The sequence below is a fragment of the Labrus bergylta genome, chromosome 14, assembly GCF_963930695.1.
Source record: "Labrus bergylta chromosome 14, fLabBer1.1, whole genome shotgun sequence".
Lineage (NCBI taxonomy): Eukaryota > Metazoa > Chordata > Actinopteri > Labriformes > Labridae > Labrus > Labrus bergylta.
Genome location: NC_089208.1, coordinates 6,049,428 through 6,065,004, shown reverse-complemented (window position 1 = coordinate 6,065,004; position 15,577 = coordinate 6,049,428). Strand labels below are relative to the sequence as shown.

The window sequence follows — 15,577 nt, the reverse complement described above, 5'->3', positions numbered from 1 at the left end:
GCAGAGGGACTCTGCAGATCCAATGGAGTTTTTAGATTATCTGTGTCTGGGGGAACTGGTCTCTTTAAAAGCTTTTGAAAAATAGATTGAAGATTTTGGAGGAAGATCCATCAGGTTGTAATTGCTTTGAAATAAAGACTTTTCTGCTCTGTGACCCAACATATTCTGATCTGTGTTTGTAATTGGAGCTGTGTGTTTTAGTCATACAGTCAAAGTCATCTTTATTGTCAGTTTTTACTGGACATACAGAAAATCAGGCGAAAAAACCTTTCTCTCCGAACCGCGGTGCAAACTGTAAAAGTATAAAAAAATACAAAATGTAAAAGATTCAATACAGATTAACAAAAGAGCAACGATAATGTGCAACAATATGTGCTTTCAAAACAACTGTATCAACAAATGGGTGCAACAATTTGTTTAATATTGCAAATAAATAATATAGTGAGATCCCTGTGCAACACTCTTATCTCTACTGTGTGATACTGGGATTTTATATACATTGTTTTTTTGTTTTTTTTAACTCTGTGCTTTGTATGAATTGATTGTACTTATTGCTTTGTTTATGAGTAATATTTGTTATTTAGTCCCAGTTTCTGTTCATATATTTCCTACTGCTATTGTGTAGCAGAGCAACTGTAAACCCCAATTTTCCTTCAGGGAGTAATAAAGTATTTCTGATTCTGGTGTCTTAAAGTTAGTTTGAACTTTGAGTTTTTAATGTGCACAGGTTTGTTTCGGCTTGTTAAAATCATAGACTGTGATACCTTCAGTGGTTTAAAGCAGATCAGGTTTTAATGTGATGATGTGAAAATAAGAGTCACAGAGGGCGATTGTTATTAGAATGACGATTTTAATAGATGAGACTCTCACACTACATTGTTTGTCATTTGTTATCCAGTAAACGTTTGAATTTATTCTTTTTGGAGCTTTTCTTTGTCCTTCCTCTGTAGCGTAACTGTTGCCTCATATAATCCAGCATGACGCGGGGCCACAGCTGAGTGGACTGCGCTTCATCCTCCAGGATAAAAGATGAATCCAGCTTTAGAGGGAAGGTTTGGTCATCCCTGGATCCAAAGGTGAAGTCTCCTTCAGGTCCACCGTCGCCTTCCAAAGGAGGACCGGCGATGAGATGCCTTGGGAAGGACCGGTTCAAAAACTCCTGTAAATATGTCAAAAATGTAAAAGAAAAATTATTTCCAGGATCGATTCTTTTGAACAACTACTGAAGGGTCTTTCCACCTTGTGTGTGTCATTAAGATGGGAGAAAGATGCTAAAAACAGGGAACTGATTATGCCTGCTTATCAGACAGTTTATTTGCCTTTTTGGTTTGACATTGTTTTATTTCCTTTTTATTCCTAACATTTGTGGAACTCCTGTTGAATAATCTCGCTATTTTGTTTTTAATTTTGAATTAGATAGATAGATAGATAGATACTTTATTGATCCAGAGGGAAATTCAAAGCATCCAGTCGCAGGTTACAAAGACGTACATGACATGAAACATTTGTTACAATTATTGTCTTCCTCAAATTTTATTTTCATTTTGTAAATCACTTTTTAACCCTGTTTTGTTTTGAAAAGTGCTGTATTAATAAAGTTTCTATAAATGAAAGGGAACAGATCATAAAGAGGGACATTAAAGGAGGGTGCTGGTGAACAGTGCGGGGGTAAGTATGTGCAGGATGAGGTAGCAGGCGGACTTTAAAGAGTCTACCCAGATAATACATCCTTTAAAGGACATTTAGTGTGATGACTTTTCTGTTTTCTTCTCTGACTTTAAAGTGTCCTCACTAATTAAGATATTTTAAAGCAACTTGGAAGATAAGGACAAAATATTTATTTCGCTCAACAGTGAGATGTTTTCTTCTTTCACTCTCTCCTCTTTGAAAACAAATTATTTCTACATTTCCCCAAAAACTAGACGTTCATAATTCAAAATAACAGATATAGAAAAACAAGATTTTTGTCGTTTGTACATCAAGTTGATCATTGGTTTTCGGTGATGGAGGTCAAAAAAGAAAGTGGGACTTTACCTTGTAGTCTTGAGGAGTTGCACTTGAATGCATCCTCACCAGCAAAGAGACGATGAAGAAGAGTAAGAAAGATGATCGCAGCACAGAGGAGCATTTCTGCAGAGACCCAGACATGTCTTGACCGTATCGAGCAGGAAACAAGAGAAAGTACAAATCTGTCCCGTGTTTCCAAATGCACCAAAAGCTTCCTTACCAAGAATGACCTCCTGGAGGCTCTTTTGCTTTTAGGGAATCATTTATGTGATGTCGTGTCACGTCTTTTGCACTCCCTGCACATGAGCCCACACAGGCTTTTATCCACCTATCGGCTCACCTAGGCAGCGCTCGGCCCAGAGCTCTGAAAAGGCTTATTCAGATCCAATATGAATTGTCTTTTCTCTCGAGCAGCAGGAGATGATATTTCATGCTCATGAAGTAATGAATGTGAAAAGAAATGAAGGGATTAAGAGGAATGAATTAGACAAACGCAGGAAGTCTTAATGAATCACACAAACATCTTACAGTCACTCATTACACACTCTTTTTTAATGGATTTAAAGCTACAGTGAGGAGTTTTTAACTGGGTATGAAACTGACTAAATGTAATACTGATGCCTCCATATGACCTACTAAAGTAAACTAGACCACTATGTAGTTATTGTTAATGTCTGAAGCTTCTGACACCAACCCTGTGGCAGCAGCTTCAGACAGAAGAAATTAAAACCTTTTTTCACAGCAGATATTCAAGATGAGTGACACATCCATCCATACGTCCATTTTCTTCTGCTTATCCGACAACAGAAACGCGAGAAATACAAAGGACAAATCCTGATGTGAATTATGGAACAGCCTACCACTCTGTCAGGGAATGTCCGAGCTCTGCCGCTTTATTTTTTATTTAAAGATTTATTTTTGGGCTTTTTGAGCCTTTAATTGAGAGATAGGACAGTGGATAGAGTCAGAAATCAGGTAGAGAGAGAGAGTGGGGAGTGACATGCAGGAAGGGAGCCACAGGTGGGATTTTAACCCACTTGGACACTTTAGAACTATTCTTCTTAACCGCCCAATACCTGACTGTAACTGTTTAATTTGATTTGAATTGTTGACTAATCATTGTCGTAATTCAGGCTTTTAATTATTTTTAGTTTATATATTTTATTGTTCTTACTGCTTTCATTGATTTCATTTCCTGTGGTAGCCTTAACTCATTTTGTTTGTCACTTATGTCTGTACTCTCTGCATCATTGTAAATGAGGGTCGCCCTCCATGATCTCTCTGAGAACTTAAATAAAGGTTGATGATGAAGAAATGTGCAATTTACACCAGTACCTCTTAATTTATGAGCAATACTCCAGCACTGAGACACTTTACCTCCCTTAGCAGCACCTTAAGCACTTTTAACTCTGAGTCACTTTATGGTCTGAACAAAATCAAACAGCCACTCTTTGAACTGGTATATTTATGTGTCTCTGTTAACTAATGTACATGTTGTTGTTTGGTTTTTGCTTGTCATCGTGGTTTTCTGTAACCTTGTTTCCCTGTTCACCACCAACCTGCCACGGGACTACAGATGGAAATCAGCCTGTGGCTATAATCTGTCATATTTACATTTCTATGTTCATTAATGTCCACTATCCACTATTCGAAATAAATAAATTGGCACTATACATAGTGATTGATTGATATCTAGATGTACTGCATCACAGGAGCTTTAAATGATGCTGATTGAAATGACTGACAAATAAGGAGACTTTTAATAAGAAACATGGCTGTTATATCTGAACCCAAAGAAGATACAGAGCAGCCGAAGCTCAGCATGTACAGTATTAATAAAAAGTCTATTTAAACAGCGTATGAATACCATGTGAAAAAGGATAATTATACCAACTGTGCTTTTCTAATGAGAGTAATCATTAGAGAGAGCAGTGGCGCATGAATGCAACATTCAGCAGGGTTTCTCTGCTCTACCGACTCATTCGTTAAGAATCTCATGCGAATAGGATTAAAGACTTGAGATTAATGACCAACACATTTCTGAGGTGACCCATGCTGATGCTGAAGTTTGACAAATATAGTTATTTTTACTTAAGCAAGAGCTAATGCTAGTGTTGCACATGTATTGTAGCTTTGCATTTAATTTTTGAATTTGAATTTTATATCTTTTATTAATCCCTGAGGGAAACTCAGGTTTACACTCTCTTATTTAGAGATATGCTTCTCACACACATCAGTGTTTCCCCTACCATCATATTAGGGGGGCACCTCGGTAGTACTCACCTCTCCACCTACCAGACCAACTTCCATATTATGGTCCGCATCGGGACTTGACCTGGCGACCCTCCGGTTGCCAACCCAAGTCACCATGGACTGGGGCTACTGCCTCAAACTGATATCATATATGGCAGTAAATTGTGTACAATAAAAGGGGTTTCAATTATTCTCCCGATATCACAATAAAAAAAAAAACAGCATCTGAGTTCCTTTTTCAAGATCAATTTAATCTTCCACGAATCACACATTAAATGCGACTTTCCACAGACTGTTTATACATCCTAAGGATTCTCAGACGTGCTTTATACATGAAAATCATAGTTGACACTGTACATGTTTCATTTCAAAGTAATGAACTAGGCACATTCTAAAAGAAGAGGAGCAATAAATCATACAGGGGGGAGGGGGTTCATTGTTTAAGTCAACAGTCTCTCAAAGTGAGACATTTAGAGCCAAACAGAAAGGACACAGTACAAAAGACATCGAAGCATGAATAGGAAAACAGCGGTTCAATTTTACAATATTGACTATTGCCAACGAGTCCCGATTAAAACATCATTGTGTTAAGTCTTTTGATCAACAATCAGTGAAGTATAAAGAAGGAATGTCCTGTTGATTCTCATCTTTCACACCAAAATACAACGGTGAGACAACAAATGCTGAGATGGAGAATATAAATGTACGCAGTGTCTGAAGTGTTTCCTATTATCTGTAGTGGTGGTGTTTTAGGGGACGGCTTTGATCTCGGGCCCGACCGATTTTTAGGGCCGATATCAATATTGGTAAGAGAAATAAACCCGATGTATATTGGCTGATATCGTTCTTAGATCTACGTTTGATCTGCAGAGTTAAATAAATTTAGATATAAACGTTTATTGGGTTGATCCCTCAAATGGAGTTCTCAAACTCGTTATAAAGTTTTATAACGAAGACTAGACGGTCACTCAACTGGAAAGTAACTGCGCATGTACGTGCATCACCGCTACACACTCTGGATGGTGATGATGCTTGTTGTAGTCCATATAGCGCCCTCTGCTGGTGAGAGCCAGAAAGAGAATTTCTAGTGTTCAATGCTACTCAAATAAAATGACAATTGAATAGTCAATAAATCCAGTACTATCAGAACATATCTGATAAAATTAGCCAATACCGAGTCACTGGATTATCTAATATCGGCTGGATGATTAATCGGTCAGGATCGAGTTTGATCCCCCTTTGAGCTTAGTATAAATATGAGTTAGGGTTATAAAGTGGGACCATGATGAAGCAATTCTTTAACACCTGCAGCACTCGTTATTTGAATCATACATGACAGAATCTTTAGGAAAAGTTCCACAATGAGTAAGCTTTTTACATTAAAAAAAACAGTTGTGAATTGAGCATCGGAGATCAAAGTCAACACTTTGAAACATTATAGAAAGAGTGAAACAGCTAGAATAACCTCGTTCTGCTCAATACAGAAATCAACAGTTTGGACCCTGAACAGGTCGCTTGGTAAAAGTACAGAAACAAGTCCGATGTGGTTTGACAGCCAACGAGCTTGTACAAATATCCAGGTGTCTATAACGTCTCATTAGGAGCACTGAACATGTGGAAACAAATGAGCTCTCGTTCTTTTTCTGTGTCATTATACAAAAGATGTGGAGCAAAATGTCAGAGAGGGAAACAAGAAGAAAGCGGCATTAAATACAGCTAGACATTAGGAAAGCCAAGGAGTGTGAATCCTGTCCCTTCAGTTTCCAGACATTTAATTGAACATATGCAATCACACCAAGGCCAATATAAGGCAATAATGCTCTTCTTTGCTAAAAAAAAAAAAAAGAAAAAAAAAGAAAAACACTGGGTCCCAGATTCATAATCATGACTCTAAATTTCACTGATTCAGAGAAGAATAAGAAAAAAAAAGTTAAAAACAATCTGTAACAGAAAACCCTTAACTCTGTCTTTGTCATTCATTTACAATACTCACTGACCTTTAATCTGCTGCAATAAAAACCTGAGTTTGTTCAACGTGACAAACTGGATAAAGCTCAAATTAATTTGTCCTTAAACTGACCACATAGAAAACAAATACAGACGCAAAGCAGCAGAAACGTGTAACATCTTCGCAGTGTGCTATAATAGTATCGTTGTTTAGTAGTGAGACTTGAGATGAGAACGTGAGCGTAGTGGACTGAAAACATTAAATGAAGACAAACGTGTCCCTCCATTTTCACACCATGTTCAGGAGTGCTGGGAAAAAGGAGTGTCGGATAAAAAAAGGGATTCTGATTAAGACAACAGCGAGTCGTTAAAACTGCTCTGACCTAACCCACCGCTCACATGGGGAGCCCAAAAGGTCCAATTTAAATCATTTAGTTTATGAACTACAGTAACTCTGTTATTCATACAGCATGTTAGATTACCAGAGAGGTTAAGGGGCCCGTTCTTTATGTGTAGCACAAGTGGTTAGGTAACATAGTGTGGGTCAAGTTAGGACATGTGGCTTTAAAACAAATTCTACCCACAGAGAGGATTGAATGTGTGTAAACAAAACTTGAGTGGAGTTGCTTGACATTTCATTTTTAGTATATTTATCAATGCAAAGTGTTGCATGTGCTTTGACACTAACGAGAAGACCTCCTCTGGTTACTTGGTAAAAGGTTCTGATACGTTTAATGTCTCGCAAACCACAAAAGTGTAGTGTAGTGTGATAAGCGAGACATAACGACCCCCTTTTTTTTTTTTTTTTTTAGGTTAAACTAATCTCATTGCATCCAAGTTCCAACCATCAGACCTCCACACTATCCCTACCAATCAGCTGTGCGGTGTCATCGTCGGTGTGGTGCCCATCACCCTCGATTTCTGAGTCCGTGTCCTCCAGCGGGGAGTGGTAGCCTTCGTAATCCAGGAGGGGGGAGTCGCAGCGTACAGGTGAGGCGAGGCACTGGGCAGTGGTGATGGTGGTGGCTGAATAAGCTCCCAGGCTCCCCGAGGGGGACCCGGGGTTGGAGGGCCGAAGCAGAGGAGTGCGCTCCGAGTCTCCGTCGCCCTCTGTCCCTTCTTCCTCTCGGCGTCCTCCGCTTTCCTCCTCGGACTCGGATTCAGATTGCTCCGTCTTGTTCCGGGTGACTCGTTGTTTGCACACGGGACACGTCTTCTTGGTCTGTGTGAGCCACGGGTCCACGCACTTGCAGTGGTAGGCTTAAAAACAGAAAGAAGAATTTAGAATCTAATTGTAATGAAGAATAAGTAGAGATGAAAGACAGTGTAAATTGTTTGCAAGCAAATTAGAAGTTCACAAGCAAAGATTAGCAGGAGGGCTTTCTCCAACTGTCAGATAGGAACACAAGGACTAGAGCCAACATAAGATAGCATCAACAGAGCTTACTTAAACACAAAGAACCAGGCCTATGAGACAATCATTAAGAAGCCTTCCTCCCCTCATGTCCCAACTTAATTCATCCCTATATCACAGGACATATTGTTTATCTAGATTCTTCCCTTATTACAGGCCTATTTAGCTACCCCCCCAATCCCTAAATAAAAAAGCACTCAGAGGTTATTGGGTTACTCAGGAGGACATGATATGACACACAGACTTTCATTAGTCATTAAATGCTAAATGACAAGATGAGAAAAAAAATGCATGTTTGGCAAACAAAGAATAATGTTCCAATATTTAGTTTCCTCACTTCTAGCACTTTATTTAACATTTGCGCTGGTGGTGCAGTGTTAAGTGTGCGTGTCCCATATATGGAGGCTATAGTCCTCGATGCGGACGGCCCAGGTTCGAATCCAACCTGTGGCTCCCCACTCTCTCTCTTCCCAATTTCTGACTCTATCCACTGTCCTATCTCTCCAATAAAGGGCCAAAAAGCCCCCAAAAAATTAAAAAATAAAATAAATTTGAACTACAATAGACAGATGTGCTGGTAGTTTCAGTTCAGTAGTGACATACTTTATAAATGTCACCATAACCCCATCAGAGTGTATCAAAGATTTACCGTGTGAACAAGGTAACACTCGCAGCTTGTCTCCCTCCTCATAGTCATCCAGACAGATAGCACACAAATCATAATCGTCTCCTGAAACAGACGAGCAAAATGACATCGTTATATTTGGAGGTAAAAATGAACCTTTCAAGACCGTTCCAAAGTGTCGGTGACGGTGAAAAATGACTTCTTGTTACCTTTACGGAACTTGTGGGTCGGGATGCGCTTCAGTTGTTCTTTGGACAAACGGTTTTTCCTCAGCCGTTTTCTGTATTGTACACATCGTATCATCTGAACAGCACAACAACAAAAACAAACAGCAAAAGGTTACAAAACAGGAGTCAATGTGCATGGATTAGTTTGTTGTTTTCATGGAGGATCCTGAGGTTCAGATTCAGCTGAGTCTCACAAGAACGGCAGGGAAAAGGCATTTTGACCTGGGAACTATGACAACAATGTGTTGCACTTCTTTCCCTAACACTGTCTGTTGGACTAGACCTGTACCTGCAGTGAGACAGAATATGTTCATGTGTTCGGCTTGGCATTTCCCCAGGCAGGGTTCCATTAAAATGGTAGATGTAAAATGGACTTGAGCTTGTATAGCACTAATCTTGTCTTCTGACTACTCAAAGCACTTATAAACCACAGGTCAGACCTACACATTCACACACTGAGGGTAGAGGCTGCGATGTAAAGTGTCCATCAGTATTAACTAATCCCATTCATACGCCGCTGATGAAACAACAACGAGCAGTTTTGGCTAAGTCTTGCCCAAGAGTTGGGGATCAAACCCCAGACGGTCCGGTTGAGAGACGACTGACTCTACCAACTGATCTGCAGCCGCCCTTGAGAATCTGGCTTACTGTTATTGCTTTTCAACAGCTGAAGGACTCTGTGCTTAATAAATGTTCAAAACATCATACTTCATAAGCTTACTTACCAAGACAACACACATCACAAGAATGATCATGCCAATGACTCCAGTGAAGGGAATCAGGTAGTATGAGAGCGGGAAAGCAAACTCTGGCTTGAGGATCACATAAGCCCTGAAAGAAAAGAAAACAGGATTTATGAAATTACTCTGAAAGGTCATGCAGGTTTGTTTTGGCTTTTAAAAGGTTTCACGAGATCATTGTTCTGTTTTACAAGTGAATTATTAAAACGTTTTTAATTACCCCTGCTCTGGAATTATGAAACTCCTGAGAATTTGGGAAGCATAGTAGCTGGTAAACACAGAGGATATCTCGATCTCCTCTGCAATAGTGTCTGAAAAATGAAAAAAAAAAAAAAAAACACAACAAGAATATGAAGTTAGAGCATTTTAGTCAAATAGTGCGAGTGTTTGAAAGAGTGAACATTTGTAAGAGTTGACTTACCATTGCTGTAGTTCATATTGAGCAGAGTGTCTGAGTACATGTTGTGAATTATTGCTGCACTGTATCCAGCTTGCTGAGCGTGCAAGACCTAAAATAAAAAATAAAAAGTACCTCCTATTAAACCAGTTCGCCTCCAGGAAACTTCGATGTTTGAAAAGTCAAACAAACATTACTGACCTTAATATCAAAATTGCAATCAAAGCGCCTGATGAGAACCATGAATTTGGTCGTGTTGGCATCATGAGATGGCGGCAGTGGAGGAGGTGGGTCGATTATTGAACAGCCATTAAGTGGATTGGAAACCACCAAAACCCCCTTTAACACACAGAGAGAATAAAGTGTTATTGACAAGGACTATTAAACTAATGTGTTTCTGTGTACAGGCTTTGTCTTGTACTCGGCTCTCACCATCAGTCCGTCTTTAGGAAGTTGAGCTCCAAACAAGGCAGGAAGGTCCTCGAACAACATGGATGTCATGTTGCTATAATGCTGTAAAAACAATATAGATATAACATCATAGGAGAAATCATAGGAATCCCACTAAAATTTTAAACTTAGAAAGCCAATGTGTTCCATGTCTGTGATAACTTACAGCGTAGATATAGGCATGAGTGGGTGACGGAACAAGTATGGTGCAGAAAACCGCAATAAGGACGCTCCATTGAGCTCCATCGCACCACAGACCACCCCGAACCATCCTTAGTTGCTTACACTAATCTGTGAAAGAGATAAGACAGTTGCATATCATATTCATGGGAACATTTATTGGGAGGAGAAATGCATCAGGTACCAGTTTGACGCTCATTTGTAGTTTGATTACAGTTGTAAAAAGGCTATTCATATGGCAAATGAATATGCAAACAAGTAAATGCAAAACGGGCTCTTTGACATGCATTAACATGTATATGTATAGTCATGCAAAGTGATTCTGTGAGCCTGGGAGAATACAAAAGTCCTTTGAAGGCCAGTTCTTATCAACAAAAGGGACATATTATTCACACAAGTGAATTGTATTGATGTTGACTACAATCTGTCCAGGTTTTCTGATAAACCCACTGTAAAGAAAACCCCTTGTTGAAGATATAGCAGCTTGTTTGAACAGCACATAACAGGCTGTGGTGTCTTGGTAATCAACGTGTTTTCCTTTGTGATAACATGTTATACATTACAGTTAACTCTTAAAAGAAGGTCTTCAATAAATCGTTCAAAGTCGATTCCCTTCCACCTTATATTTCTTGAGCCTAATATAGATTTCCAATGATCCTACTTTTATACTGCCCCTTCAAATTACCATGTTCCAACATTCACGTTAAATTGAAACAACAAATTTAATCTGTTATTTCAAAGTGGGTGAGCAGCACAGTTAGAGTCTAGATTTTCTACATATATGTTTTTTTTTTAACTGAGTTTTCTGCAAAAAGTCGAGTCTTGTTACACACAGAACAAGCCATTAGCTGCCATTTTACATGCACAGAGTAAAAACAAGTCTTTGAGTGGACCCCAGAAAGAGTAGGTAGTAGCTAATGGAGATCCTAATAAATAACTAAATAGATCATGTTCAAGATCCGTGTCCCTGAAGTATTGATTAGAATATATTGTGGAGAAAAGCAGACAGCGTAAATATGGGATTTTCATATTTATACAATATATGCTTGAGAAACACTTTCCCAAGTTACGAACATTTCAGGCCGAACCAGGGCTGGGCAGTCCGGACTTACAGACTGTAAATATGAATGATTGTTCACAAACACTTTTCTTTGTTTGTCTTTACTTCAGTTAATTTGTTTAAAATACAACAAGCATGGTGAACAAACAACTTGGAGACCGAGGCATACATTGGAGAGCATGTTGTTTATGAGCTGGTTAACCTGAAACCTGAAAATGTAAATGCCTATATTTGATCTTTTCAAGTTTTGTATATGTAAAATATTTAATTGTTAGCTTGTATGTTATCTTGGTACATTTGTTACATTTTATATAAATCTTATCCATTTTGATTCAAACTCCATTGTATTTGTATGTTTTTTTCTTCTTCAATTCAAACATATATAGAGGACTGGTGTAGTTTCAAAAAAGTTGATTTAAAAAAAAAAGGTGTATTTTACATTGAATACATATCTATAATGACACCTAAGTAAAATTAGTTTTACAGCTTGATACCTGAAACATTTCAAATGGCACAGATGGTGCCAAACTGTAACAATATAACTTATTCACATCGAGAAGATCAGGATTCAACTAAAAAAAAAACAACTAAATAAACATGTCAAACAAGTTATTTCGGTTAGCAAGTGATTCTGTGATTCTGGGAGAATACAAAAATCCTTCAAATGCTGTCTCAATTCTCCCCAGTTAACTTCATCATTCATTTTGTACTTGTATACACCCCCTGTTTTTATTTTTATTTATCTTATCTATTCTGTTTAATGTGTATTTTTCAGCTTTCTTGTCTGTGCTGCTGTAACGCCCCTCTGGGGATCAATAAAGTTTTATCCTATCCAAACCCAACACAACAATAAAGGTGCTCAGAGGAGTGCATGTAGGTCACTTTCTCTCTCATGGCATTAGAGTTAGAAATTAACCCACATGCTCAGCAGCCCGTTTGTATAAACACCAAAAACATGTTGAAATACACCTTTTGTTTTTGCAGGATTTTGCTGGGGGGGGGGGGGACTTAATCTTGTTGTGTTGCAATGTTTAACCTGTTTAAGGTGTATCTAACTCTCCTCATCACGTCATCAGAAACATTATTATACTGAAGGAAAGAAGGAGATTAATGTGTTACGTTACAGCAGTCTGAGCTTTACACTGACCTCAGATTAAAATTAAGACTTAAGAATGGACATGAACACATCTATTGTTTTGATTGAGTGATAAAACATCTCAGATAAACACGACATCACAATCAGCTGGTGTTATCATGTGTGTGTGTGTGTGTGTGTGTTTGCCCCGGTGTGGAGCTAATATCGGCTCCGCTAAGGTTTTTCATTTTTAACTTATTTCTCTCATCAAACTTTGTTTTCTTCACGTCAACATGTAGGAACGATCAAATTAGCTTTCCTTCACAACTGTACAGTCAGCTAATTTCTCGACAAATCCTTTTATTCCTCAAGAAAACTACAAAAAAAACAACAACCAGGAAGGATTACCATTAGCTCACGGTTAGCTCGTGTTAGCAGATGTTACCTACCAGTTTATTTGTCTTCTTTGTTGGCTTTGCACATCGTATCCTACACGGGGGTTTTCGTTGGAGTGCAAACACAGCAGTATGGTTTGTCAGTCGTGAATGAGATACTTCACGGATGGTTCTAGGCTTTTTCCAAAAGTTGCGTTAGCTTGCTGCTAGGTTTGTTTGTTTGTTATTGCTTTCTTGCTCCCTGGTGGTCTCTTCGTGTTGTGACGGCAGGGTGACTCACCAGCGTCGTGAGCCACAGCGCCATCAGCGGCCGGATGGACTAACAGCAACGAACAGTGTGCACTGTTGAATCCATGGCCTTCCAAGGTCCATTGACGATTAACCTGAAAGTTGAAAATGAAACCCGAATGGAAGCAAAATCTAAACAAAAGTTTGTATAAAAAAAACTGTCTTTATTACAGTATATTACATTTATAATAAGAGAAAAATGACATTAGGTAGGCCTATTGTCATGATTTGGTTTTGTGTTTTGGCGTTTGGGTTTCCATGTTTTGCTTTCTCCTGTTCTTCCCTAGTGTTGCTGGTTTTTCCCTTGTGTGTTTCCTAGTTTAGTCTTCAGTGTTTCATGTATTTGTCATAGTTGTCCTCAGCGTTTCTTGTCCTGCCTCTGTGTGTTTCCCTCCAGTGTTGATTGCCCTAATTGTCTTCACCTGTGTCGTTAGTCTCACCTGTGTCTGATTACCCCATGTCTATTTAGTCTCTGTGTTTCTTACTGTCTGTGTCAGGTCATTGTTATTTGTCAGTATTGTTGTTCAAAGTTTCTTGTGTTTCCTTTTTTGGATTTTGTGCTTGTAAGTTTTTGTTTTGCATTTTGCGTCTAGTCTTTTCGTTGAAATAAATAGTTTTTGTCATTATCAATCCTTGACACCTATGTCTGAAGAAGACATTAGTTTACCACAGTTCAATCTGTTTTCACAACAGAAACAGACCAGATGGACCAGTTTTAGTCTGGCATCTGCCTATAGACTAGCAACCAGGTCTCATGGGCTGACTATAATTTACTCCAGCAAGTGAGTTGTAAATCAGTCACACCTCCCAAGTCTATTGTGAGAGATTAGCCTTAGAGGAATCTGCTTTCCCTTTAAAGCTTAACACATGCTGTGTGAAAAGACAGCCAACTGCTGTACTTCAATCAACAGGCCACAGCACTGCCCTCAAGTGATAGGATCTCGGTACTGTCACTGGTGAAATGTTTTTATCGCTCGTACCATCAGTTAAAGAATGGTCCTATTCATCAGCAGCACTGCTAGTCAACAGATTATGAAATAATTCTCCCTCAGGTTGTTCTAGTCTATTTCCTTGACTGAAGCCACAGGGAGATAATAACTACAGTCATAAGAGAGTCATGAAGGAGCTACAGCTCGAAGCACCTTTGAAAGACAAATCTAAAATATGTAGGCTAATAAATATGTCAAGATTGAAGTTAAGGAGGCTGACAGGATTATGCAACCACACAGATTTATCTTTAGTGTGAGTCAGGCCGCCTGTGAAGTTAATCCACTAATGCCAATGTCAACACCTAACCCTCACTTTAAGACCGTGATGCCATTTGATGCTGTTATATTTTAATGAGGTGCATGATGACAATGACGGCTCGGAGTTATATCCTCTCTGTCCAAGTTCCTGAAATTTCTTGCATTGTTTGCCTTTTAATCAAAAGACAAATATGCTCCTCAGATCATACAGCACAGACAGGTTTGTCTTCTTACAGCCTCAGCATTTGGCTGTGGGAACATAACCTTGTAACCACAAGGGGGCAGAAGTGTGCAGTAAAACATCTTTTCATGTAGCAGTGAAAGGAAATGGGTTAGGAGGTTTTGAGAATCAAGTTAAAACAACTAAATGGGATTCCGGTTTATTTTCATAACACCTTGATTTAGACAAACATGTAGGAGAAATGATCGGTCCTCCTCCTCCTAAGGCCTAAATCAGTTGCTACAGTAAAGACTAGTTCCCAAAGCTGGCTGTGCACACACCAACTGGCAGACTCACAGGTAGAGACAGGCAGAGTCCAGTAAAGGTTAAAACTGATATATTGCCACTAAATTATGTAAGAGAGGAAAGAAAATAAATGTACATTAAATTTGATATCATCAGTGTAGTTTGTGTGCCACCAAGAAATGATTCACATCCTGCCAAACAAATGAAAAGTTTAAAAATGATATCCTTAAGACATTCATGATGTATCTTGTATAAACTTGTGCTTAGGGTTATGTCTATGTTCATGTTTTATTTAGATTATTTAGTTATTCAACATCAGAAATGCAATATCAACTTGTAAATTTCTTCCAGTTTTAAGACTTTCCATCCCTCTCTCACCGTCAGCTGAAGTAAGCACTCTTACTCTTACTCACATGGAGGGTTGCTCTCTTGAAATGGCCCTTGTGCAAATGGACTAAAGTGTGATAACTTGAATTGGAGACTCTAAAACCTTTTTTCTTTAATATCTCAGTGTTTTAAGTTAACGTCTATATTCATCTACAGAGTCTATATTCGATCCTCTCATTGCTTTGTGGAGGCTGTTTGCAGATTTTCCAATAAGCTTATGTTAGCACAATAGAAACAAATGCTAAAAGTCACCCTTAATTTATCCATGCAATAAAAATGATTGGAGACATTCACACATGTTTCCTATGAGCAGTATGTTTACAGAGTTTATATAATGTGTGCAGCTCTGAGAGAAACCTGAATGAAACCCAGATGAGTTGTCTTTATTGTTGAATGTTTATTAATGTTACCCTGAAACA

At 38.6% G+C, this 15,577-nt stretch overlaps 1 protein-coding gene across 1 annotated transcript; it reads right to left on the bottom strand.

Annotated features, from left to right (window-relative positions):
- Positions 1–4,490: 4,490 nt before the first annotated feature.
- rnf167 (ring finger protein 167) lies at positions 4,491–13,052 on the bottom strand. The gene is made up of 10 exons (XM_020651448.3): positions 12,825–13,052; positions 10,227–10,351; positions 10,043–10,123; positions 9,812–9,949; positions 9,635–9,722; positions 9,434–9,524; positions 9,199–9,304; positions 8,456–8,549; positions 8,271–8,351; positions 4,491–7,467 (listed from the first exon to the last, which is right to left on the bottom strand). The coding sequence occupies exons 2-10, from the start codon at positions 10,329–10,331 to the stop codon at positions 7,055–7,057; spliced, it is 1,197 nt and encodes a 398-aa protein (XP_020507104.3). The 5' UTR covers positions 10,332–10,351; positions 12,825–13,052; the 3' UTR covers positions 4,491–7,054.
- Positions 13,053–15,577: the final 2,525 nt, after the last annotated feature.

What these genes read in the sequence shown, in the direction of transcription:
- rnf167 (XM_020651448.3), bottom strand. Translation starts at nt 10,331, where the DNA reads ATGGTTCGGGGTGGTCTGTGGTGCGATGGAGCTCAATGGAGCGTCCTT. An exon ending in CTCATGCCTATATCTACGCT is followed by an intron (nt 10,124 to 10,226) that starts GTAAGTTATCAC and finishes TTGTTTTTACAG; the next exon opens with CATTATAGCAACATGACATC. An exon ending in TTCATAATTCCAGAGCAGGG is followed by an intron (nt 9,305 to 9,433) that starts GTAATTAAAAAC and finishes CTTTTCTTTCAG; the next exon opens with GGCTTATGTGATCCTCAAGC.